The sequence below is a fragment of the Apis mellifera genome, linkage group LG5 (assembly GCF_003254395.2).
Source record: "Apis mellifera strain DH4 linkage group LG5, Amel_HAv3.1, whole genome shotgun sequence".
In the NCBI taxonomy this organism is placed as follows: Eukaryota; Metazoa; Arthropoda; class Insecta; order Hymenoptera; family Apidae; genus Apis; species Apis mellifera.
Genome location: NC_037642.1, coordinates 9,741,667 through 9,767,920, shown reverse-complemented (window position 1 = coordinate 9,767,920; position 26,254 = coordinate 9,741,667). Strand labels below are relative to the sequence as shown.

At 39.8% G+C, this 26,254-nt stretch overlaps 2 protein-coding genes and 3 long non-coding RNA genes across 14 annotated transcripts in view; 3 read left to right on the top strand and 2 right to left on the bottom strand.

Annotated features, from left to right (window-relative positions):
* Window positions 1-8,382, top strand: part of LOC411104 (homeobox protein Nkx-2.4) — a 29,991-nt gene extending 21,609 nt beyond the window's left edge. The window contains exon 5 of the mRNA XM_394578.6: window positions 4,597-8,382. Within this exon, the coding sequence (XP_394578.4) occupies window positions 4,597-4,932 (336 nt within the window). The 3' untranslated portion in view covers window positions 4,933-8,382. The remainder of the gene's footprint in view (window positions 1-4,596) is intronic.
* On the bottom strand, window positions 971-4,676 carry LOC102653974. The gene is made up of 2 exons (XR_411007.3): window positions 4,560-4,676; window positions 971-4,474 (listed from the first exon to the last, which is right to left on the bottom strand). It is a non-coding gene; the product is annotated as an uncharacterized LOC102653974 (long non-coding RNA).
* Window positions 8,383-13,835: 5,453 nt separating the features above from the next.
* Window positions 13,836-17,852, top strand: LOC100578440. Its single transcript, XR_411029.3, has 7 exons — window positions 13,836-14,418; window positions 14,509-14,683; window positions 14,777-15,079; window positions 15,304-15,481; window positions 15,644-16,176; window positions 16,317-16,495; window positions 16,609-17,852. It is a non-coding gene; the product is annotated as an uncharacterized LOC100578440 (long non-coding RNA).
* Window positions 17,130-26,254, bottom strand: part of LOC408840 (5'-3' exoribonuclease 2 homolog) — a 28,592-nt gene continuing 19,467 nt past the window's right edge. Inside the window, exons 16-18 of one of the 2 annotated variants that reach the window (XR_001703112.2) lie at window positions 18,511-18,731; window positions 18,063-18,255; window positions 17,130-17,832 (exon numbers count right to left, since the gene is read on the bottom strand). Coding sequence is in view for 1 of the 2 variants with exons in the window: in XM_392371.7 (XP_392371.3) it covers window positions 18,178-18,255; window positions 18,511-18,731 (299 nt within the window). In the remaining variant the exon portion in view is untranslated. Of the gene's footprint in view, window positions 18,256-18,510; window positions 18,732-26,254 lie in introns of both variants that reach the window. The other variant, XM_392371.7, reaches the window with a different exon arrangement.
* Window positions 18,794-25,078, top strand: LOC113218769. 9 transcript variants are annotated; one of them, XR_003304656.1, is made up of 9 exons: window positions 18,799-20,096; window positions 20,168-20,317; window positions 20,380-20,540; window positions 20,610-20,711; window positions 20,811-20,970; window positions 21,039-21,206; window positions 21,458-21,844; window positions 21,924-22,703; window positions 22,787-25,075. It is a non-coding gene; the product is annotated as an uncharacterized LOC113218769 (long non-coding RNA). The 9 variants fall into 9 exon arrangements; XR_003304654.1 differs by having other exon boundaries at window positions 20,610-20,970; window positions 21,458-21,672; window positions 21,762-21,844; XR_003304653.1 differs by having other exon boundaries at window positions 18,805-20,096; window positions 20,610-20,970; window positions 22,787-23,393; window positions 23,470-25,071.

The window sequence follows — 26,254 nt, the reverse complement described above, 5'->3', positions numbered from 1 at the left end:
ATCGTTTCTATCTAGCTACTTCGTTATCGCATCTTCTTTTTTCTTTTCTCTCTATACCGCTATGTTTTTTACGAGTTGAAAATATTTTTGCAAAGAATACGTTCAACGTGAGCGATACTTCACGTGGAATGGCGTTTCGAGGTAAGCGGATTTTCATAGCGTGTTTTTCGGCCAGCATCGACTTCACCATTTCATCGAATTTCGATGGAAACAAGCACATACGTCGCACGATTTTTGCATAAAACCACTTTCCAGGTGACGAGGATCAAAGTTATTCTCATGTTTTGATCCATTGTGATATATTCAGTTTAAATGATAAACACTTGTTTTTACACGTGGAATTAATTTTCACTATTTAATATCTAATATTTAATCTTCGTATAATTCTTGATCTTGCACGATTTCGTCTTTAAAATCACCTTGCAATTTTGTTTTGACAGTCATCACGATTTTAAACGTATAATTATATTTCAATTTTTAAACATATAACAAGTAGTTATTTAGATCGTGATCGATTTTGTTTCTAAATAGAGTCGACATTGTCGCCGCCAAGCGGCAGCTTGTAAACACCCATAGAACATTAATGGTGTTGAAAGTTATCCGGTGTCCCGATCTTTGAACCGTCCTTTCCCCTCAATTCCACGCCAGAGCGAGCAGCCGCCCCATAATTTACTCGTTAGTTTTTCCTAGTCCCTATGGATTTTACTTTCATTCATTTCTTTCTACTCCCTATCTCTCTTTTCATTTATTTTTCTTCTTTTATAGCTAGTAACTTACTATTTCTTTCTCTTTTGCTCCATTACTTATCATAGTTTCGATTTCAAATTCAATGATTCGTTTACCGTTCCTTTCTATTTCCCGTGCGGTATTTTCATTGTATTATCTTGATCTGTTCAGTGATACGTATAATTACGTGGCCGGGATCACGTGCATGGTAACATATGCATTGGGCGTAACAATATCATTAACGTTTTGTACAATAAGTATATTTTTAATATTTTTAATATAATAATTTTTAATTTTGTACAATAAGTATATATTTATTTAGATAGCTTTCTTAATATGGAAATCGGGTCTTTCGCATAAAAAAAATTTCGGTAACTTTTTATTTTTGTTACTTTCGGAACACAATCTTCCCTATAAATTATTCCCCAATAATTATTTACAAGATATAGTAAAATTTATCTGACATTGTGAAAAGTTGGTATTAAAAACGTACGAATCTGGAATTCTTAAATTATATTCGGAATAATTAATAAATATTTATTAAAATGTGACGAAAATTATAACTAATAACATTAATAACTAATAGAATTAATCGTTTTTATATTTAAAACGGTATGCGACGTGAAGGTAGCTACGTCGTCGACGACGACGACGAGTTGGTAGGCAGAGCTCCAATTTTTTTTCCCTCTTTTTTCCCTTTCTTTCGTTTTATTCCATTTCCTCCCCTCGCGGCGGTAAAAAAATTTCAAGTGGCAGCGCGAGCGAGCGAGCATGAGAAAAAGAAAGAGAAAGAAAAAGACGGGCAGGGAGAGCGGGTGAGAAGAAGAAAGAGAGAACGACAAGAGAGGGGAAGAGAGGTATCCTGCAGGGGAGCGCGGAAACGGGTGCTCGAGGACCGGTCGCCATCTTGCCATGAGTACAGTCATGCACAACACCTGGACGCGAATCGGGGTTACCAATACTACTACTATTGATATCGATTAACCCTCCCCTCGAGACGCGAGCCGTCGATCTTTCGACCCGCGGATTGTAACTTCGAGTTGCAATCGAGATTTTAAGTCGAATGCTTACGACATCTTTATGTCCAGAATGTAGAAATAGGAAATCGTTTGCAATCGTATATGATAGCGAATTCGTATTATGATAGAGTATTGTTCCATTTAAATGAGCGGTAAGGAAAAGTCAAAATTAAAATTTTTGCAGCTAAATATCAAGTTACAATAAGATTTGTTTGAAAATAATAAATTATTATTAACCTTAATTCTCAGTAACAAGTTTAAGGAATAAAACAAAAATTTAACTCATTCTTCTATATTATTATTCTACGAATCTTGAAAAAATAAGACTGCAATGAAAACTTCGTGGCCTGGTTTTAGCATTTTTCTGGCAGAAAGAAGGCGCGAAAGTTGTTTGGCGAGTATCGAGAGACCGCCTAATGTAATTACACTCGTGGTAAAACATCGGTTATTAGATTTAAAAACCACTTCCTCGTTTACAAAACCCATTGAATTCCATTCGTCGTGGAAACGAGAGGTCCCGGCAGAAATCTTTTAATATCTCTTCTTGTGGTTCTTTGTTCGACCGAGGTTTCTGTAAAGAAACGAGACATAGACGACCGCCGGGCTGGACTTGGTAGTGGTGTAGGTGGGATAGGAGGAGGAGCGAAAAAGGGGAAAAGCTGTGGCACTGGTAGAGCCCAGCTTTTAGTTAATTATATCAGTTCCGACGATGACGAGTGTTTTTCCACGAGAGATGCATTCACGTGGAAGTCACTGGCGCGCGCAAGCGGCACATTTAGATATTCGATGCGGCTGTATACATGGAATGAACATCGGCTGCGACCACGTAGATGTTTCAAGTACAATTTATTTTGCAAATATCCCTGCCCTCGTTTCTCGTCTCCTCGCGATATATTAAAGGAATTAAATATTCCGTAAAGGGTATCTTTTTTAAAAAAAAAAAGCGATCGTCTACAGAATATTCTTTGCTAGCCGTTGTTGTGTCCTTTCTTCGATTCTTCTTCACTCTCGCTTCTATATGGGAAAAAAATATTAGTCTCAATCAGTTTTTACAACGCTGATTAAATCGCCAAATAATGATTATAATATTAACGTGAAAAATAATATGAAAGGGATAATAAAATTGAACGCTGTTTCGCTCGTTTAAAGATAGAAATATAAAATAGAATCTCGGTCGAGTCCTTAACCTAAAAAGCAACCGGTGACAACGATCGCTTCCGTAGAAGGAAATATGTATACTCTGCTAAAAAGGGGACGATGTTCCTCGAAGGGGGAAAGGGAAATCGACGCATAATATGCTTCCCGAGAATTCAATCGCGGCCGCGCGATCACGGCAACATTGAGGCTCATTATGCATGGCGCAGTGGTCGCCGCTCATAAACACGTACTACTCCGTTCCTAAGCACGGCCATTTTCGCCGGAAATCGCTTAACGCGTGTTGAAGTGGCTAAAGTGGCGTGACGCGTGACGCGCGCGCCGACCGTCATGCGTTTAGCGTAATCGTCACTTTGTCAGCGTGAAGTGCACGGCATGCCTGCACTTATGTTCGCGGCCAGTAACGTGCACGTAAGTTCATGTTGGCCACTCGAATCGAATCGTTGTTACATACACCACCCCCATTGTTTCCTTTCATACGTAAACCTCGCCGGACGCCCAATCATTATCATTATACAGTCGCGGTTAGGTTATGTATTTCTTCAGATAAATTTTCCTCCACGAATCCGTTCAAATCCACGAAACTATAATGGGGAAAGCGTGTAGTCCACGTACGTGAGTAAACATATAGAAGCTCCCGTTCGAAATATAAATTTTATTAGAATTTTATTCATTTATTCTTCACTAACTTCGGACGCGTTCATCGTATCTTCCACATCGTATATTAAGCAATCTTTTTTTTTTCTTTTTTTAAAAATAATTTCTACTCGATGTTTACCTTCCACTTGAAATACAGTCTGTATGTATATACGGTCTCTCAAGATACATCTAACACTAAGCTGTGCAATCGACGAGGCATTTTTTAGATGATCCGAAAGAGGCGTTTTCCATTTTCGCAATTTTCCATCCGATTTAAAAAAAGGAAAAGAAAGAAAACTATCCAGGCCATATGTACGTGCGTCCGTCGGTCGAAATAGGCGTTATTTCCGAGCGGCCGCGATCATATTATTAAAGCGTCGCTGACGTGGAGATCGAAGAGGAATGTCGTGTACCGAATGTTGATACAGCTGAGTGGTCGTCCCGGCAGGTACTCGGCCAGCTTGCTTCGGCTTCTGTTTGGCATGCCGTGGGGTCCCGCTCGTCGTCGTATTCAATCCCCCCGGATAGAAACGCAGGGAGACGAGGGACAGCAGTTCTCGATGTTGACGCGGCTCGACAGAGCCCCGGCTGGAACCCGGCTGTGGTCCACGGTAGCTGGTACTGTTTATTCGTAATGAGAGAGAGAGAGTCTCCTCCAGAGTACGAGTACGCTCGAATGCTGATCACGAGGTATCGCACGGGTTAAGTACCTGTGCCTACCGAGCCCACGTGTTTGCTTGGAACACAGAAGCCGAGCCACGACTCCGTCGTCTTCTCCATGCTTCGTCGTGCACAGCCTGTGCACCTACGTGTGGATCGAGTGTACACACCGGTGGATCGGATAGGCCAGCCTGTCGTTTCTCTCTTCTGGATGTTGAGGCGAAATTTAATCCCCCTCCTTCGTTTCTTTCCTCACGTTAGCTTTATCGCTTTCTCTATAATCACAATTCTTCCTTTAAATCATTTTTATTATTCCATCTCCAAACACGCGAAACATATGAAATATTCGAACACGCATACGTTCTAACGCGAGGGACGATGTTATTCTCTGTTGCAGAGCGCCAGTTCGCCGCGACGGGTGGCCGTGCCGGTGCTGGTCAAAGATGGGAAACCATGCGGAAGCGGCGGCGGCAACGAGGGCAGTCGTGGCGGGCCAAGCGCGGCCTTGGCGAGTCCGGCCCCTCACATGACCGCGGCGTCGAGCCCTCACGGTTCCCATCACGCGGCCTCTTCGGTACCTCATCATTCGGTGGTCGGTGTGAACCACGTGATAACGTCCAGCCAGAGTCTTCAGCATTGCTCGTACTCGAGGACTGGTGGCCAACAGAGCATGCAACAGCAGCAACAACCGCAATGCGGCGCTTACCTACCTTTCCAAGGCCGGGCCTGGTAGTACATGCCATCCGCGGCGGGGGCCAATCCCTCCGTCGCAGGTCCAGCTGCTTGGTACCCTTTGGAAGACAGCCCCTAGAAAAAGTCCTGTGTCGCGTATTCCGTGAATCGTTTCCAGAACAGCTTACCTGCTGGTTACGGCTGGATCATTGGAATTGAACGACGAGACTGATCTAGAGAGGGATACTGTCCTTCCTTAGTGACGAATATTCATACCGCAGATACTGGACAAAGACTCGGTGAAATCGTCTGCTCGGTAAGAAGATGGCAGCACGTTTAACGTTACGCCAACAAGGACGAAAGTGATTCGAGAGACATCTGAAGGCAAGAGTATTTTCTGCGTGGACCGCAGGACGGTTGCTTGGAGTTTAGTGTTCAACGTGATAACCTTTCTCTTGTACAGCTTGAAGGAAGAGTTACGAATCACTTTGACTTATTATTAAATATTTGGATCGATGATAGTCGTGATGGATCTAAAAAAAGGAAAAAAATTTGGGAATACGAATAATTTTCTGCGATACAAAGTACTTACATCAATTTTTGTCACGTTAACTTTGACAAATTGTTATTATTGTAGAAATTCAATTCTGTTTCCTGAAGATCTGTTTTTACAGTAAACAGATCTAAAGTCTTTCGAAATTGCAAACAATTTAAATTACAGAAGGATATTTAATGTGATTCTATCTTGGAAGAGAAATAAAATTTGATACGCACGAACAAAGACGAATGTGAACGAATTAGAAGAACGTTATTACATACGTACGATTAATACTTGTTTAACCTAACAACGATAACGAAAATCCCGCTGAAAAAATATTGGATTACGTAGCTGCTACCCAATCATCTATTTTTCATCGGCGGTTTATCTTATCACAAAAAACAAAGCCAAAATAATCAGAATTTCAATTTGATGTTAACGATACGAGTACTTTCTAATTTAATTTAAAATGTTGCTTCGAAGGAAGCTCGGTAAGAAAGAATCTTGCCCGCCACTCATTAATTCATATAAAAGAAATTCATATAATTCGCGTATTAATTCATATCCAAAGTATAATTTCAACCAAGTGTTTCGAATATTAATTAAAAATTTCAATTTAATAAGACTAACGTTATTGTATCGAGGTTATTTTCTAAATTAAGAATAACGATTCGATTGAAGTTTGAAAACGACACATAAACTAATTTTATATAATAAAAACAAATTTAAACATCCAACGAACCAGCATCGATGCAACATCGAAACGTTGAAACGGATTGCAGGTGCGCGAATAATCTGGTTAGTGCACTCGAAACGTGTCGATTCCCAACTGCGAGAAACCGTACACCGATCGCGGCCATTGCGTGTGTCATTCGAGATTCAGTACTTTCGCGACATTGTTGTACTGCAACAACGTGTAACATCAAAAAGGACTCAGATTTCCACTGGATAGAAATTCTACGTGCGGAGCGGTCACGAACGGTCGAAGACAAACTTTTGAAATTTTCGAATTATTCCAGTTGTTTTATTCCAATGGACCAAAAAGAATATAATAAACCATATAAAAAAAAATTGATTCAATTTTTGTAAAAGAAAAACAAAAAAAAATAGGATTCGTAAAAGAAAATATTTTAAATAAAAATTTAAAAAAGGAAATATTTAGCAATTTAGATAGTTTTATCTTAGCCACGGATTCGTTACTTCGACGCACGATTATATTAATCTGAGTAAAAAAAACTAACGAATCATAGTTGATAACCAGAGAAAACGGGTCTGTTCGAGACGATATTTCTAGAATTGTTGATACATTTTTGGTCGAGTTCAAGCATCAATCGTAATTCGACCGATACTGATTTCGGAATTGGTTGTCGATAATTCTAGAGAGTAAAAAAAATAATCCATTTACACAACAAGAATACAAAGTAAGATGAAACCAACAAAAAAGGAACGAAATTCAAGTTTTATATAGCGATTTCTTTTTTTTTTACTTTACCAATTATACTTCTATCTTGAAATTCATTTATAATTTTTTAATCAGACGTTTCTTAAAAATTTAAATTTTTATCTTAATAAGCGCAGAATCACAAACACGACAAAGAAAAATAATATAATTGCCAAAAGTTTATTCCGTTCCGTATCTTGGAAAACATTTTAAAACGTCACTTCGACGGATACCCTAATTACAAGAACAAGAAACAATCCGAACCTAACCTAAAAAGGAAAAGAAAAAAAAAAAGAAAAGAAAGAAAAAAGAAAAAAAAACGACGCTTATTACCTGAATCTAACCAAAAAAAAAAAAAAAGAAAAAGCCACGAACTCGTTCTCTTACAATCCTCACACGTAAATACACCAACCCGCAATTTTTTTCTCAAATGTAAACTACCATTCCCACCAGATTCTATGATGAAACGGATTGAAAGAAGCGGAATCTGTTCGTGGTGAAAGGGATCAGCGGGGGGGAAAAAAGATCGACCACCAATCGGGCTGCCAACTCGGGAGATAAACCTGAATTATGTAGTGAAATAGCATTCTCTTAACTTTCACGATTCCGTGCGGCGGCAGATACGAAAACGGCGGGAAGAAATTGAAAGAGCACAAGGATGATGACTTATATATACATTAGATTCGAAACAGTCGAAACGGATTAATCGGCCGGCAGACGCGTGGTTTGTTCAATTGAACGGCTCGGATCCAACGTTTCCCTTTCTTCCACTGTTGGAAACGGTGAAACCGTGTCGCGAGCATATTTCAGACGGACACGTCGAGCCGGGGACACGCGTGTACATAGTTAGGAGGTGTATATTACGGAGTATATATATTTCTCGCATCCGTCGCGAAATTGTGACGCGCGCGGTTCGCTCGCGTAGAAGAGAATCGATTTTCCACGGTCGACAACGACGACTACGAGAGGACGAGGATGAGAAAACGTGCCGGATATGAAAAGGAGAGAGAGAGAGTATGTGTATGTGTGTGCGTGCGCGTGTGAGTGAGCGAGTGAGTGAGTGAAAAGGTGGCGTGCGCGCTGTGATAACGAGGTCACAGGTGTGAATTCGATGGTGTAAATATAATATGTGGTATGCTGATGTTTAGGCGCACACGCGACGAAGATAGCGCAAGAAAGAAGTATGAAATAAGTGGTGGAAGCCGGGCCCGAAGTTGAAAAGAGGTGAATTTCAACGGACGGATCCCGCGTGAAGGATTTCGCGTTCTACTGTAAACGATTTTTAGCGAACTCGAGCATTATCGACATTAATATAACACATACACGATACGAAAAGACAAATACACACGTACAATACCGATTCATACGTACACAGGTACACACAAAAGCGTAAAAATATAACGATTGACGAATAGCGAGTAGCGTGTGACGGTGAAAAAAAAAAAAAAAAAAAAAATTAGAGATTATTACAAAGTTTTGTAAATAACGACAGAGATATTAATAAAATGATACTTATTCAAAGGAAACTTAAACTTGGTGTACGTAGTGCATCGAAACATATATTTATCCTATCCCATTTTTCCTACGTTTCTCTCTCTCTCTCTCTCTCTCTCTCTCATATTTTCCTCTCTTTTCTTATTAACTCTCGAGTATTCGACAAAGGATTGAATACAACTGAATGGGAAGCGAATTGACACGACTCTAAAAGCTGCGATCAGCAAGATTCAGCAAGTCACCAAGAACAGGCAATTGTTTTCTTTGTATAATAGGCGATATACACACGCTCTATTTTTAAAAAAATTCTTTGTAATTATAAAATTTATATCTATGAGAAAAAAAAATATAAAATTCCCAGAAATTTTACAAAATATTTCACAAGAAAAAATATCTCATTATCATTTTTAAGTCTACATTTTTATCACCATTAATACATTTTATCATAACATTTTATCATGGATTATAATTTAATTTATACACATATATATATAAAAAGATATAATCCTCTTCGACACTGATCTGACAAAAGCTCAACTAATTACCTTCCCCTGGGGTTGGGAAACCAATACCCCAGCTTAACAATCAAACCTTTACTCTTGCTGTCCAACAAAGAGAAAATACTAAGAATGTTTCATTACATCTCTGACGATTTTTGATCGTGCCTTGTCTCTCGTGCCTTGGCGTGGAACGAATCGGCTTCGCGACTAGCAACCATGGAAACACCCTCGGCGCGAGCCGCGTGTTCCTGGCCTCGTAACGTCGTAACCCCCTTAGAATGCGACTACGAGTGCTAGCTACGATTATTAAGGTAAGCCGATCTCTTCGATAGGTGAAGGTTAATGCCCGGCGTACAGGTAAAGAGAGAGGAAGAGCGGGCATCAGGAGTCGGCCCGGTTGTTATTGGATATTTGCCGAGGGTCTGCAGCAGGGACTTAACCCCCACGAGGATTCCGGCGATTTATCAAGAGCACCGTGACTAATTGCTCCTGGAAGAGCGGCTACAGGTACACGCGGCGCGTGTACACGCGCGCGCAATTTACCGGGTCAAAAGGGAAAAGGTTGCTCGACAGAAAACTGTTTCCGACTTGTGCTGCGGAAGTGAGATTAATGAAAGCCGGAGGGGGAAACCGGTATTCTTCATATTATTCTCTTTTTCTTCTCCAACATTTCGTCATGATATTACGAAATTTCACGAATTAACGCCATCATTGACGATGATCCTTCAACAATTTTGCATTTCAAATGGTAAATCTCACGGTACGGTATTCTTCATCTTCTAGAAAAAAAAAGGAGAGTTAATATAAGTTGTGTTTAATCGTGAGAGAAATCGTGTCGAGTGTATCGTGTTGAAATGATCGATCATGCGTTAAAAAACACTTACTAGAATTACATAAATCTGTTAAATATGATGCATTGCTCCTCAATAAATTTTGTTACCTGAAAAAGAGATAAATAGGTCAGTTTAAAAAAAAGGAAGCTAGTCTCACATCGGAATCAAAAATTATGCGAAGCCAAATGTGGTATAATCGCATCGTATCAAAGTAGAAAAATGGGAAAATGGTCACACATGGTTTCGCGCTCAATGTTGTCATCGTGCGCCGCGTGTGCCTTTGTGTGTGTGTGTGTACGTGCGTACACCGTATGACATATGAGAGGTCCTGACAGTGACAGGCCTCTGCTTCTGGTGGTCACTCTTATACACTGGTATCCCATATCGCACCCCACACGTACCTCTCTTTCTCTCGCTTCACCCGCCATTATCATATTTATTAACTGCCGCTCGACGCTTATATCTACACCTATTCGCTGCCATTCCTATATAATATAATCTGTGCCAGTGACAGCAGCACGTGGCTTCAGCCTCCATCCGCTTTCCCTCACCCCGTTAACCCTTGTCCACTAAACCTTCAGTTGCTATCTTTCTCGTTATTATTGCTCCCTTTTCTCCCTCCTTTCAACACTAACGCCCTTATTAGCTCGACCACGGATTTATTACCGTTTTTGATACGATTAATAAATCTTTCCAACTTTTGGCTTGTTTATCTATATTATTAATTAATTAATTAATGAGAAAAGTAATTAGAAATGATATTCAAACGATATGATCTAATAAAGATTATTATTATATGGATAAGAAATAAAAATTAAAATTATTAAATTTATATTAACATAATATCTTAAAATAGGTACCTAGATATTTTCACTGATAGCGAAGTTCGTTTGAAATTTTTAGAATCGATATTTAAATTTCTATATTTAATGCTATTTCTCTGGAAATGGCGCACGTAAGCTTCGTTTACGCGAATCCTTGGGTCGATTGTAAATTCATGAAGGAGAAGGAAGTCGAATGCCCCACGTTGAAACGTTCGTTCATGAATACTGGGCCAACGAAAACATGGGGTTGTTTCGATCTAAGACGCGAATGCGAGGCAAGGGTGTCCTTAGCCTTGATGCTAATGTCGTCTTCCTCCCTTGTTGATAGCTGCGAAATTCTAATGCATTACAAAGGGTTGTCGAGCAAGTTCTTGGCATTCGTCATTCATAGGTCTTCCAATGGAAGAATTCTCTTAAAGCTAGGAATCCTTGCTAAAAAATACAATAGATTTTCAAACATGTATTCTTTGAAATTCAAATATTTTATTAATACTCGTTTCTAAATGATGAAGAAAATTTAAAAAAATGAAATTTTACGAAATTTTAAGATAATACTTAAACATAGCAAAAAGGTTAATAAGATTCAATAATTCAACTGAAAACTAAAATCTTGACTAAATGTAAGACATTCAAGTTTCTCCAATGATGGACGATGGATAGAAAAACTTCTCCATTTTTTCGCGTCCCATCCAATTCTGGGTAGATATCAGTCAATCAGTCGTTTCTGCAGCGTTTCCCTGAGCACGTTATTGAATTGGAAATTTCCGGCCGGAGGACAAAGAGTCGATTTCATTTGAAATCATGCCGCGAATCTCATAGACTTCCATTCAAACAGGTAGAAATGCAGATTGCCGGCGACACAAAGCATTCCAGTCGGGATAACCGAACTGGATAACAGGTCCAGATATTGCTACTTGACTCCCTCGCCCTGCAGGTAATTGCTACGCCAGAATGCCTTTGCCATCCGTACCGTCACGGAATTTGCGATATTCCCTCGTTCACCGTACGTAAGATATATCTATATGTGCAATCAATCGCGCCACCTGAAATGGATATTTCGTCGATCCGTTATTAAATCCCAATTTTGATCAAAAATATCCAAGATTTGATAGATATTCGTATATATCGAGATTCATATCGTATCATGAAACGTTGATACTATATGTTCGAAAATAATCGAAGTTCATTTCAGTTTTTTTTCTATATTTTATTCTTTCTTTATCATCTAGAAAGCTTTCGTTCGTGTTTTTGCAAACGTATTTTCGTGAAAATTCTGTTTTAATAATCTTTGATAGTATTTTTAAATTCAAATAATTCGATATATAAATTTGATCAAAACACATTTCATAAATATTTTTTCCATTGATGAGAATATTACCAGAACTCATTACCAACTATGAAAATATTATATCCAGAAAGGATTGACAGAAGAAATGAAATAATGAAAAACAAAAAGGATGAAAAAAAGTTACATTTAATATATCGCGTTCGAGTCCTGGTAACTTAACGAAAAATTAAGGTTAGGAAACACCGAACAATGATTGAAAAGTATCGTTGACGCTTGATGCACTCACAAGATTTGTTCTTCGTACAAGTTCGTCAAATAAGGAAGCGCACTCTGTTAAAAGAAAAGACAGAGAATATAAGAAAGAAAAAAATGTAACGCGGTTTCTCAACAACGAAGCGTTCAATGTCGCGGCATAAGAAATCGTTTAGCCGGCGATCGGCCGAAGAAAACTCGGCAAAGTCTACTGTCTGTGACCCGTGTCCGAACTTGCGACGTCACGGTGTTACTCACACGAGAAATCAGCGACTTACATGTATATACATAGCGGATATGCGTGTGCGTTCCTGCCGAGAGCAAAAATCGCGCGTTGGAAACGGTGGGGAAACGACTCCGCCCCTAGTCGATCCTACCGACTCCGTGAACACGCCCCGTGGATACGCCCCTGAAATCCTGAAGTGAAGCTGGTTACGTGGGCGAGCTTGACCTCCAGAAGTAAATCGCTCGAAGACGATAGAAAATGTTTCTCCGTGACAACCAGCTTTCTACCTACTGACCGAGACTTTCTTCGCGCTCTTTTCTCTCTCAATCCTTTGTATCAATCGGGAAAAACCGGCGAAAATAGATTGTTTATCGCAATCAATTGAATCTCTCGTTATTATATTACCTTAATGTTAAAATTACTTATTAATATGAAGGAATTAAAACAATCAATAAATTATTGAAAATATCGATAGATAGAAAGATTGATGTTACTTACATCGATTGGTTGATCGGTATTTGTTATTCGCTGTATCTATATTATTAATTGTACGAACGTTAATTTCACCAGCACAATATTCGTTAAATCTCAATGTACAAACCACAAGATTTATTTGGTCCGTTATTAATTTTCGATTCTCGTCTATAGGAAACAAGACTCACGAACTCATATTCCCGGACACACTTAACCGACGCCCGAAAAAACAGTTGCTACGACAAAAGCTTGACGCGGCGTGTATAACGAGCACTTAAGCACTCGACAACAACGGTCGAACTCGAAAATGTCATAAGATGGCATTGTACCGGGAGGCCACTCATCGGCCCGTTGGCGTGTACACGATAGTATATTGTTTATCGAGCAGAAGGTAGCACACAGGGTGCACAGGCAACGCTTTTGTAAAAATTAAGCCCGCGCACTTTTAATACCCGACAGAAACGCATATGCCTATCGGCTATTCGCTGAATTCTCAAGAGGTTATGTTCGAACGACGAAGGAAAATCGCGAGATCAGAGGTTCCCACACACGGCGAGGCCACCAGGGGCGAACGTACTCAGTTTTACTCGACGTTTTAGCCCCACGACAGGGTGACGACATACCGGTGGCATTTGTCGCTTTCTCCATACGAACGTATCGTTATTTCCGCGAGACTGGACAATCGAAGTCAAGAAATCGACATGACGCAAGCAGGGGGCCCATTTCGCATGGGGGGTCAACCACGGAATCGAAGCGTTACGCAGGTGAAGTTCTTGTCGGTAACTGGTATGGGACATTATCGACAGGCGGGTGCCCCGCGCGGGAAACCTCACGGGGGGTCGCATCTCGTCACCTTTCTTCTTTTTACTATCCGATTGCTCATTCGATTACTGAATCTCCGAATCTTACCGTTGTTCTTATTTCGGTCATCGAATGTTCGTAACATTCACAAAATATGTAACCAACTTTTTCGTGATATAAGATATTTGAACTTCCTTTCCTTTAAATAATAGGTTAAATTATATTTTAATAATCATATTGTTTATAGATTAAATGATTTTTTTATAATATCATTGTTGATTTGGCACAGAGATCAAGGATAAAATTTAAAAATAATATGATGTTTTTATTAACCAAGTAAAAAAATTACAATCCCGTTTAGTCACGAAGGACGTACGCGGGTACAGAGCTAAAAGCATGTCTAGGGATCCGGGTTTCGAGGGAGGGTAGCGATCGAGCACTTGAGCACGAGCTGAGAAGAAATGCGGGGAGAACAATAGGCTAGAGGTAACCAGGAGCTGGTGCTGCGTCATCCCTGGTGTCTGAGTTTGTCTTCACCGACGCGGTAACGAGGTACACGTCAAGCAAAGAGCTCATCTTTCCGCGACCTGTCACGAAAACCGACCACCCACAATTTTTTCCAAGCACGATCGCATTATCTCACAGAATTTTCGTTGTCAATGAGTTCTAAGATAATCTGCATCACACAGCTAGTTAATTAAAAATAAATCACGTCATGGATCGAATACACTTAACTCTACACAAACACTTCACTCATGGTGTCTTTCCATGCACGTGATTGGTGAAGAAAAATTGCTAGTTTCCTACATAAAATCAGAGATGGCACTTTGACACGTGTTCGAAAGAAGCACGTGTGGTGTAAAATATAGTGAATTGGTATGTTAATCGTGATCTCTAATTTTTTTTGGTGCATGGTTAACTTCCGTTTCTTCGCTTCTATAGCCTGCATAAAAATTTTATTCGCAGCTGCTTGATCTTTCCGCGTCGTTTCGCACCGCGCAAACGACCGTAGACACTCGGCCAATACATACTTATCAAATGCAGGCGGCATAGTCAGTACAAAACGATATGTACGAATGAGAAAAGGACAATACGGCAAATCACGCAAGACCAAGCGAGATAAGAGAGAAGAACGAAATGGGTAAGAGAGAGTGCCGTATACTTGGCTACTTGGCATTTATATCCGCCATCCATTTTGCACGCTGGTACTTCAGTCCCTATTCTTTACCTTTAGGTGCCTGTACCCATGTACGAATATACATAAATGTGTGCGCGTGCGCGTTTGCATGTACACATTCACAGAGCATCCAACGTATGTCACGACATTACATGGGTTGCTGCGTTTTTACGTTGCCGGAGAGCAATGCGTACACCATGGCGGAAGTGCGTAAGAGAACGCCGACTGCCAGAGGAAAGAAAATAGAAAGAATAGGGAAGAGAAGAAGAGCAGAGAAGAAAGAAAAGAAAAAGCTAAAGAAGGGAGAGAGAACGAAGGCAGAAGAGAACTCGGATGTGCCGTGGAGCAGAGTCGTGTGAGGTGAGGGCGCACCTGGACCTTCTTCTTCATGAGCGTATAAGGGCTCTCTGCCTTCCACTCCACGATTCAACCACCCAACGGACTGCCTCCAGTTACGTGTACCAAAGTTTCTCCTTTCTCTGTTTTCGCCCCTTTCTTTCTCTCTTTCGTTTGCCTCCTTTTTCTCCATTCTTTTTTCTCTTTTCCTTTTTATCGTTGTTTTTTACGTTTTCTCTTTTTCTCAGCCGCATAGATCGCACGAGTGTATTGGAATCTGTATTCGCCGACATAAACGCATCAGCTTTATCGACGAGAGAACAACGCTTGATATTTTGTGAAAAAATCGTATCCATTTCTCTGCTGTTATAAAAAGGGACAAGAATATGATATATTTGCAAAAGGATATCAAATTTTGAACGATTTGTAAATATTTAAATTTATTATAATTTCTTTCTTAATTTTCTCTTATTGTTCTAATATTTAAATATTTTCAATTTCGCATCCATTCGAAAGAAAAAAAATTGATAATGCAAATGAAATATATGGTTAAATTGTATTACGTTTACCTTATGTTTTTCTTTAAAGGAAAAACAAGGATTTAAAAAGAAGAGTGAGTGAGACGAGTATCGTCCGAGCGAATCCAAGTAGAGGCAGTAGGAAATGGGAACTCGTATACCCGTATGGAAAGTACAGAGTGAACGCATTACACGCAAGCGACGACTCGTACTCGATGAAGATGTAAGGGCCGCATTGTGTCCTGCATCGTCGAGAGAACTCGAGAATAAAGAGAGAGAAAGAGAAAGTAGTACACATCATGCAGAGGAAGAGAGAAAGAGAGGGAGAGAGAGAGAGAGAGAGAGAGAGAGAGGCCGGGAACCTCTAACTACTAACGTGGGGTAGATCTCGCCGCGGATAGTGCTTTATTTCATCAAAGGGACAACAAGGAAGCCGAGATAACGCCGCAAGCTTCACAGAAAGGAGCACTTCGGAGTGGAGGAGTATGCGCGGCACGCACAACGGCTCGATCATCCATAATCGCGTGCAGACGCAATAACCAGGCTCGAGATGCATCCTCTGCGAAATTTCTCAAAGAGAAACGCGATGTTTCATCGATAGAGGTAACTTTTATAAGTTTTTTTAAAAAAGGATTAGAATCGCTTGAAAAGTTTTTGGATAAAAAAGGATCGAACTAACGAAAAGATATAATAATTATAACCGAGGAAATCGATTGGAAAATTGTAATAATAACATCGAATAGGGATGAACGAGTTGAAGAAGCGTATAGTGTGAGAAGATTGAAAGACTTGTTTACACTTACTCATGCGGGTTATCGGAAGTATCGACTTGGATCATCATACGATCAGAGGATTTTATGCGGGCAATGCAAATTAAATGGGTCGTGCAAAATACGATACTCTTTCCATTGTGGCGTTTGTCGTAAGTTCGATACATACCTATCATATAAATATTTTCATATTATATTTATCGATATCAAATATTCCGTAACAAAAAAAATGAAATTTAAAAATTTATATTCTTTATTATTACAGCATAAATAGATATCTTTTATCATCAACGTCAGCTAAGATCGTATCGATTGCCAAAGTTTGCCTGACTAAAGAGATCGAGCGTCTCCATTTCCGATGAAACGGTTCTACAATATGGGTTCCAGATTTCAGGGTGACGATAGAGAGTTAGAGAGAGAGAGAGAGAGAAGGAAAGAGAACAAGAGCGTTGCTCGCTATTGTTTTCTCGAGTGGGTACTCGCTGGTTCAATGCTCGCCCGCTCTGGTAGACCGGTACCAGATGTACCCGGACCGCCTGGTTTCAACTTTGATACCGTACAACGCCATGCGTCACGGTTACAGCACCTACCTATCTAGCTTTCCAAAAATTTTTTTTATTCTTATTCAATATCAAAAATAACACCTTACCGTTTGATAAAAATTGAACTTTTTGTTTTAGAAAGGATCGATCGAGAGGATTTTTGGAAAATGTGAAGATACGAAAAAAATTCGCGGAAGAGAATATCGCGAATTAATTAAATTATATTTCTATACTTTTTTTTTTCTTTTTTTTTTTTTTTTTATGTTCAAGTGAATACAATAAAAAAGTTTCCACGTGTGATGTGCAAGTTAGTGTATAATGAAAAGGATTTATATATTCCTTTCGATTGGTTGTACACGAACGATATGTATACACGACGGATATCCGATGAAACTGAAGTCATGACAACAAGGCTATAAAATAAGGTTAAAATTTTTTTTAACAAAATGAGATTATTCATCGTATTGTACGTGACGAAATCTAATCAGGAATGAATAACGTTTGAATTAATATTCCATATTAAACAACAATTGGATTGGATATATAACCAATGATGTTGTAATATGAGAATATATAATTAAAACTGACTACGCCGAGAATAGATGAATAATCTTCACAAAGTTTAAAATTTTTTTATGTGAACTAAATTGCATTGGCTAACAATAATGATACAAGAAAACATTTAACATGATTACTTGAGTTTTGATTGTACAATTCAATTTATGTTAACAAATCGCGTTCGCTTAAAGATTGTTCCTTATATTTCTATCTGAATTTTTATAGCCAAGGTGCAATCTTCAGCGATGGTTGTTATCATACAGTTCCTTCCTTGTGAATAACATGTATATTCACATTAAAGTTCATATAAAATTATACTTGATACTGCTTATGTTCCTAAGTTATGAATAATAATTGCCATCATAGATCATATTATGCATCTATAATATCTAAAAAAAAAAAAGAAAAAGTATGATTAAATCATCTAAATGTTAAACAAGCGACAATATTCTCATAAAATGCAAGATTCAGAAATGTTAGGAGAGAAAAAAAAAAAAAAAAAAGAAACAAATATTGGAATGAATTTAAAATATTGCACATTCATCTGTATATCTAAGTTCATATAGATATAAATAATATATAAGATAAAATGAACAAAAAAAAAAAAAGAACAATTTACTTGTTGATAGATTCCTGAATCTAAGCATAGTTCTAATGTTCTAGATTATAAACGAAAAATCTTATAAATCTAAATTCAAGATCTGTGATGGCATTAATCAAAAATAGAGAAAGGTCTACGTTGACCGTCTCCATCCTCCTCCCCTACTTCCCCCACTTTCACCACTATTCCCTTGGTAGTTAGAAGAATAATTCTAAAACATCATAAGAAAAAGTGATTAATTATAAAACATGCTTTCGTCATTCTCTTAAATTATTAGAAATATAAGAATTATATTTATATAAACAATCTTTCTCAATTAATTTTCTCAAAAATCTTTTAATCGAAATCAAATTAATTTAATTTAATGAAAGAAATTTATTTTTTCAAACAATCAAATTTTTCCATTAATTAATTAATTCCATCGTTTTCAGGTAATTACAATTAATTTTACATATCAAAATCTTACCCGTTGTTGATTATACTGCGAACCATAACTATTATATTGTGGATTTTGATAATTATTTCGCCCGTATTGCTGGACGTTGTAATTATTCTTTTGCTGATATTCCGGATACCGTTGATGATAATTGTGCGGAGTGCCGTATCCCCTTGCCCATGGACCAGGAACCATCGCCTGCTGATTATGTCCTGGATCGTAACCTCCTTGATAATTCGTACTTTGGTAACCTGGAACAGAATCAAATAATCACTAATCACTTATAACCAATAATACACAATGGATAATCGCTTATTACTCGTAATAAGAATTAAAAAGAAACTATAACTATAAAATTCATATATTCATTATTCATTCACTATAAATTTCATTGCAGATCTCCAATGCTCCAATTTGCCAAATAAACCTGCTCGCCAATAGAGAAAGGCGAGTACAACGGGACTCGTATCTTCGTCCATCAACGACACGGAAGACAAAGGAGAAAACAAGGTTCTCGACGGAGGCACAATATTCGCGTAGGTGAAAGGGGCCGGGAGCGTGGCGGCGCGTGTCCCACGTTCCCTCGAATAATATGTAAACGCGCGTGGCACAGCCGCACCGACGCCGGCCACGCCGAAGACGGAGAAGGAAAGAAGAGGGAACACGGCGGGGCCAAGTATTTGTCAGCATTGCGAAACGTCATAATGGAGGCTCGATGCTAATAACGGATTTTCGAAAGGGCAATGCGCCCGGTGTAGGCGCGTGTCTCACCCCGGCGAGTGCATATACAGGAAAATCAAGCACGCATCACGTATCCACGCGAGAGAAAGATATATATATTATATATGTACGAGAGTAAGCGAGAAAAGGAAGGCAAGGATAGATTATATATATATATATACGCGAATCGTGTCGCTTCAACCCCCCTGTTCGCAGCAGGAAGCCGTCGAATCCTCGCGCTGTTGCACGCCCACGCAAACACGACTCTGCCACGGGGAGACAGGAGAGAGAGAAAAATTGAAGGCACATGATATAATGACGACGCTGACAAAAGAACAAAACGGTTACGGGAGCTCACCTCTCCCTCCCCCCTCTTTTCTAACTACTCGCCCGGCCCTCCCCCCCCGTCTTTGACTCCCGTTGAATATTTATAACTCGGTTTCGAATCGCGAGATCATGCTTTTTACGGTAGTCAAGGGGGAGCACGAAATAAGAGCGAGAGTATTGAAAAAAGATGGGAAGAGAAGAGGAGGAGAGGGGAGGAGGGACCAACGGCCCGTTTTGTTTGATGTATCGTGACGAGTGGAAATCAATTTTAATTGAATTGATTATAAGCTACCCACGGGAGGAGCGGTACACTGTCGCCGACAGTGAAACACGGTGACTGTGTACCGTACCCCATAGGTCGGACGGTTGGCAAGTACCATCTGAGCGTTTCACAACTTGGCAGACTCGCGAAACGTTCCGATAATGAACTTCGAGGATTTCGTATTCATGTATTCCATGTGCGAGCGTCACTCGTTGTCTGCTATGAATGCATTTAACCAAGGGACCATCGATCCACTTGTTCCGGTTATAGAGATTTGTTTCGAAACTGTCTATGATTAAATCAAATGGTAAAGCGCTTCTTTCCATCAGTTCTCTGTAAATCTTTGTAATCTGAAATATTGAATTTCTTATGTTGCAGGTATCATGAAATTGAAAAGGAAAGAGAATATCTTTGTATTCGAATTTGGCAATGCTCTTCGAAGATCATATATCAAGATACGTCCATCGATCCACTTGTTAGGGTTATAGAGATTGTTTCGAAACTGTCTATGATTAAATCGTTCAAATGGTTTCTTTCCATCAGCTCTCTGTAAATCTTTGTAATCTAAAATATTGATTCTTACGTTGTAGGTATCAACGATGAAATTGAAAAGGAAAGAGAATATCTTTGTATTTGAATTTGGCAATGCTCTTCGAAGATCATATATATCATATCAAGATACGTCCATCGATCCACTTGTTAGAGTTATAAAGATTGTTTCGAAACTGTCTATGATTAAATCGTTCAAATGGTAAAGCGCTTCTTTCCATCAGTTCTCTGTAAATCTTTGTAATCTGAAATATTGATTCTTACGTTGCAGGTATCAACGATGAAATTGAAAAGGAAAGAGAATATCTTTGTATTCGAATTTGGCTCTTGTTCTTTGAAGATTATATATCAAGATACGTCCATTGATCCACTTGTTAGGGTTATAGAGATTGCTTCGAAACTGTTAAAGCGCTTCTTTCCATCAGTTCTCTGTAAATCTTTGTAATCTGAAATATTGATTTTTACGTTGCAGGTATCAACGATGAAATTGAAAAGGAAAGAGAATATCTTTGTATTCGAATTTGGCAATGCTCTTCGAAGATCGTATATACATATCAAGATACGTCCATCGATCCACTTGTTAGAGTTATAGAGATTGTTTCAAAACTGTCTATGATTAAATCGTTCAAATGGTAAAGCGCTTCTTTCCATCAGTTCTCTGTAATCTTTGTAATCTGAAATATTGATTCTTACGTTGCAGGTATCAACGATGAAATTGAAAAGGAAAGAGAATATCTTTGTATTCGAATTTGGCTCTTGTTCTTTGAAGATAATATATCAAGATACGTCCATTTCAAAGATGCATCTCGTCTCAAAGAAATTATTAAATCCGAAGAACCGAAGGTTGTAAGGGAGTTTCCCCCTTTCTGTACGTAGATCTTCCTTCCTATCCAATCTAGAGAGACTATCAGTGACGCATGATAATCGTATAGTTTGGTTCAATCGAGCTCGTAATAGGAGGCGGCAAACACCGTCAATATTATCGAGGGTTGAACGGGGTGGACTACCACTACTAGCCTAACGGTAGACTACACTGATATCTCTCTATTTCTAGTAGTAGCTCGGCGACCGCTTTCTCTCACTCTTTGCGGCAACAATAACATCCCCCGTGGATTCCAGCCCCGGGAACGTGGTTCGATGGATGGATGGCCCCCACGGTAATCCTCACCCTCGCCGAAAAAAAAAGAGCCAAGGGGAGGAGGAGGAGGGTTTAACAGTTTACACGTCGGATCATCCCTCGTTATTGTTGCGTTTATGATAATAGCGGCACGAACGCAGGCCCGGCTGACCGGTTCAACCCCATCCAGAGGGTCGCAATCGTTACCCATGCTCAGGTATTTAATTAGACGGCTTTATGCTGAATTTCACAACGAGATATTAATTTCTTTACTTCTTCATATTCTTCTTCCTTTCTCCGAGCAAGTGTAAAATCACAGGGGAGAGGGCTGTATTCTTCAAAGATTGATTCTCGATTTTTTAGAGATTGAATGAAATAAATAGTAATTGGTGAGGTTCGAAATTTTTAATTTGTACAAATCAATTTTGATAATTATTGATAAATAACAGTAACTCAATTACGTTTCAGATAAGCCGTTGAAAGTATAGAAAGCTGTATGGATCCTATCTTGAAATTACCGAGCGGTGCAATCTCGATCTCTACAATGTTTCATCACGGATACCGTTCTCCACGCCGGAAATAAAAAGAGAATCTATGTATGGCTGGTGATTTAATTGGAAAGTCGCGGTCGCCCAGAAAAAAAATGATTTTTCGATGTTAAAATGGCGGACAATTAATTACAAAATGAAAGCTCCGCCTGCCTCGTCGCGAACCCCGCGAAATTGTATTGGAAAGCAGACGAGAAGCGGCGGGGGTGAGGGAAGAGGGGGGGAAGGGGGAGGGAAAGAGAGGGAGATATGTTCATACGTAGATAGTATATGCGCTGTGTTGCCTATCCGCCATGGGTATTGGATTGGATTGGATCGCCGCGTCAGCAATACAAACACTCGAAGTCTCGATGTGGGTCGGCCTCTCCCGTTCCTGTTTCAAACTGAAATTACACTTTCCCGACCGACCCCGTCGTACCCCGAAGCCCCCCCTCCTTCTATCTAGCTCCATTTTCCCTTCACGTTGTAGTTTTTCTCTCGTCATCAACAGCGTCCAAGATTTTACCAAACTTCTTCGTCTAACTCCAACTAAACGTTAACGGTAACAAGAAGATATCAGAAATCTTTGAGACACGGAGTTGAGATGAAATGATAAGACAATAGGATTTTGGAATCGCAATTCAAAAGTCAAAAGATTTAGGATAAATCTTGTGTGAGGAAAATTAATATGGATTTAATTGGCGAATGAAATGTTGAATAAGTATTTAGTAAAATTCACTCTTTGTTCAACGATATTTAATAGATAATATCGTGGAAAACTTTGAAGATGATTTTTGATTGTAGATGGTGCTGGAATTGTAAGGTGGAGAGATAATTTTTATGAAGAGAGGAGAGGCAGAAGCGACCGGTTAGCCAAAGGTTTCCGTCCAAAGGATTAGAAATTAAAGGCGAGTCGGTGAATTCGAGATATAAATTTTCTCTCCAGCGGTTGAGAGTGAAAAAGAGTTGTGCGACCGCGGCACGGGAATCGAAACCCTTTAGCCTCCGCTTTCCTCGAGAGGCGAGACCAACCGACTAACTCGAATGAAAAGGCACCAGTGCTGGTAAGAGACACTTCGTACACGCTCCTGCTGGCGTGTATCCGAGCACAAAAAAAAGAAGAGAAGGAAAAGGAAATAGAGAAAGAGAGAAAAGAGACGAAGAGGAAGGAGAAGACGCTTATTTAGCTTACCTTTTACTTACACGTGCTATACAATGTTTACCTACACCCACCTAAGCATATAAGACTGGAGGGACTGCTTGAGAGGAATAATGTTTGCGTAAGAAGAACGGATAGCGATTTCGATATTTAAAAAAAAAAAGGGAAAACGTCAAGGTTGCCGTATTGGTGACTTTCAAATCAGGATAAGATCCGAATGTTTAAGAATAGAATCAAGCTTACTGTTTGCGAGTAAAACAAATGATATTTAATTATTAACTTAAGAATTAAGTATTGAAAAACGAAGTATTAACAAATTTCTTTTCAGGTTGAAGAAAATTTTTCATTTTTCTTCTTTTCCAACTTTCTAAAACCTCGATATCAAAGCGAAAAAGACTCTACGATTTCGGTGATACCATATCACTTGTTTCAAAAACATCTCACAAGGAGAGAAGAGTGCTGGGGAGAAATACAAAGAAAAAGGAAAAAAAAAAAGGAGAAGAAGAAGAAAGATGGACATACATTCTATCCAAATGTGGCGCAACTACCTGACGACAAGAACAATGAAAGAGCAAAGAGCGTGCGTTCCCCATCGTGGCTGGTAGCCGTGTACAAGATGGCGCCAGGCAGGCCGGAGGCCGGAGTACCACTCGGGCGATTTCCGGTGGCTTTGTTCCACGTACCACTCGTACACGGGGTGTATTCGATGAAACTCGAGGCTTAAAGGCGCGTTTTTCAGCCACGCTACCAGCTTACGTGCGTGCGCGCGAGATATAAAGAGGTTTTTCTTCTATGAAGCCAGTTAGCCAACGAACCGGTAATTCCTCCGACCGCCTTCTTCCTTCTCTCCACGCGGGCTCCTCTCGCTTTCTCCCTCTTTATTTCTCTCTGTATGCGCCCTCCTCTCCGTAGCCCCCTTCAACTTCCTCTTTTCGCACGCTCCCGACTTCAACTTCTTCCCCTTCTTCTTCTTCTCCTCCTCCGCCTCTTCCTTCTTCTTCCTCGTCTTTCTCCCTACCTCTCTTCCGTTCTTTCGCCGTGCTTCTTCCCTTTCTTTTCCCGCCCTTTGCTGTTTGCCCGCATTCATTCTCGCCTTTGCCAGACCCGTGGAAAAGAAGAAACGAGCCGGGTGCAACTCAAGATTTCCCCTACTCCCTGGACCGCCACCCTCTTCCTCTTTCTCTCTTAGCGTTTTCCTGTTCCTCTTTTTAGTCGCCGGTAATGGAGGCCCTCGAACGCCGGCCCTTCTAGCGCCTCGACGAGCCTGCCTCGGCGAAACGAAACGAAACGAAACGAAACGAGACGAGAGACGAGACACGTTTACCCCCACCCTCGACGAATGACTTTTACTTTCTTCCTCCATTCGTAGTCGAGCTCCGTTTTCCTGTTTCTGTCGGCCACGGTGATTCGTTCGAGAGGAAAATACCAACTTCTCTCTCTTTCGTCGGAAAAACCAGCGTTGCTGTGTGGTTCACATATCGCTTCAAAGATTTGTCAATTTTTATTTTTTTTTACATGGCTTGATATTAATTATAAAATATATATTTTTATATGATAATTTTATGATGCGTTAATCATATTTGTACGAAATAATTGTAGAATTATTAAAATTCATATTGACAAAATCTACATCACGATTCTGAATATTGTATAGGATATTCATCGATGATTATCGGAATCCGCAACGCCGTTTTGGACATTTGCCAATGCGTTCGTGGCCTTTCGATTGTATCGAAATCCACATTGAGATTTTACCCGATTTATACCGCGGCCGTCAATTCGTAATTATTACTGAAATTTTCGACTGGATTTGAAATATTTTGCGGTTTTGTAATTATCATTCGAACGTTGAATTTTCAGTATTATTTGAAATTTATTCAATATCGTAACGTTAAAAAACGAAAGATTCTAGATATTTTATGGTAGACATAAAATTTTCACAATAATTTTACGATACATTTTTTTTTTCTTCATCAAAAATTTTCGTATATCAACAACTTTCAAATATCAAATGATAAGCAGTTATAATCGATAATTTTTGTATAAATTAATAATTATCAATCAAAAACGAAAAAAAAAAAAATAAAGAAAAAGAAAAAGAAAAAAGAAAACGCCCACAACGAAGAAACTTGGCCCTGCGAGAGGCAGCGTTTCGTTCTCCGGATATTTTAGCTTCGTCGAGGCGGCCGTAGAACTAGGGGGGTCGCGGGGAGCAGAGTGGGGGTACAGAGACGCGGAGGTGGGAGAAGGTACGCGCAGAAAGGTGGGACACAGCGGTCGGCGGAGAGGTTGAAGGGGCAGGAGGAAAAGGGCGAAGATCGAAGAAGGATGGAGAGAAACACTTGACCCTGCCTGGCTGGTTGCCGCACAGCCGATGCTGTGCCAGCAAACCCCACCGTGCAACGTGCGTTAATAAACGCAACGTTGGTGTGTTGGTCCCTCGTCTGTGTCCTCCTCCCGACCCTCGACCCTTTCTCTTTCCAGCCCTCCGCAAACCTCACCCTCGGTATCCTTGTATCCTTGTTTAATTCATATGACGTACGCCTACCGCGTTAGGCGATCTCGCTCAATTCGCGCATGCGCGCCAACGAATCACGATACACAGCACGCGTGTGTGGCGCCACGAAGCAAGCGCACATATACACACAAGGGGGAGGCAATGGGAGTAGATCGGTCGCGCGCAAGTAACGTGTTGACTCTCGCGATCGCGTAGCTCCTAATTTATTTACAATTTCGCGAAGGGGGAGCCGGATTGATTTGAGCCCCATCCACCGATGAGATCCAATACCGGGCCGCGGAGTAGCCGCCAATGCAAGCTCCGCCGTAATTCGCTGGCCGTTTAATTGCGCGCCAACCTAGACGACGATTGCATCGTTCGATGGTGATTAACGAACTTTTTGTACGTGTATACTTGAATCATGGATTACTACACCTTTGACAATATGTTTCCAAAAGATATAAAATTTTCATTTTTTAAAGTTGAATTTTTTTAAAGTTCGAGAACACATCACGAAGATTAAAATTTTAATTTAAATTTAATTAGTCTATAGCAAGTACTTCTTATTATATATATATATATATATATATATATATCTCTAGATACAAAATATCTA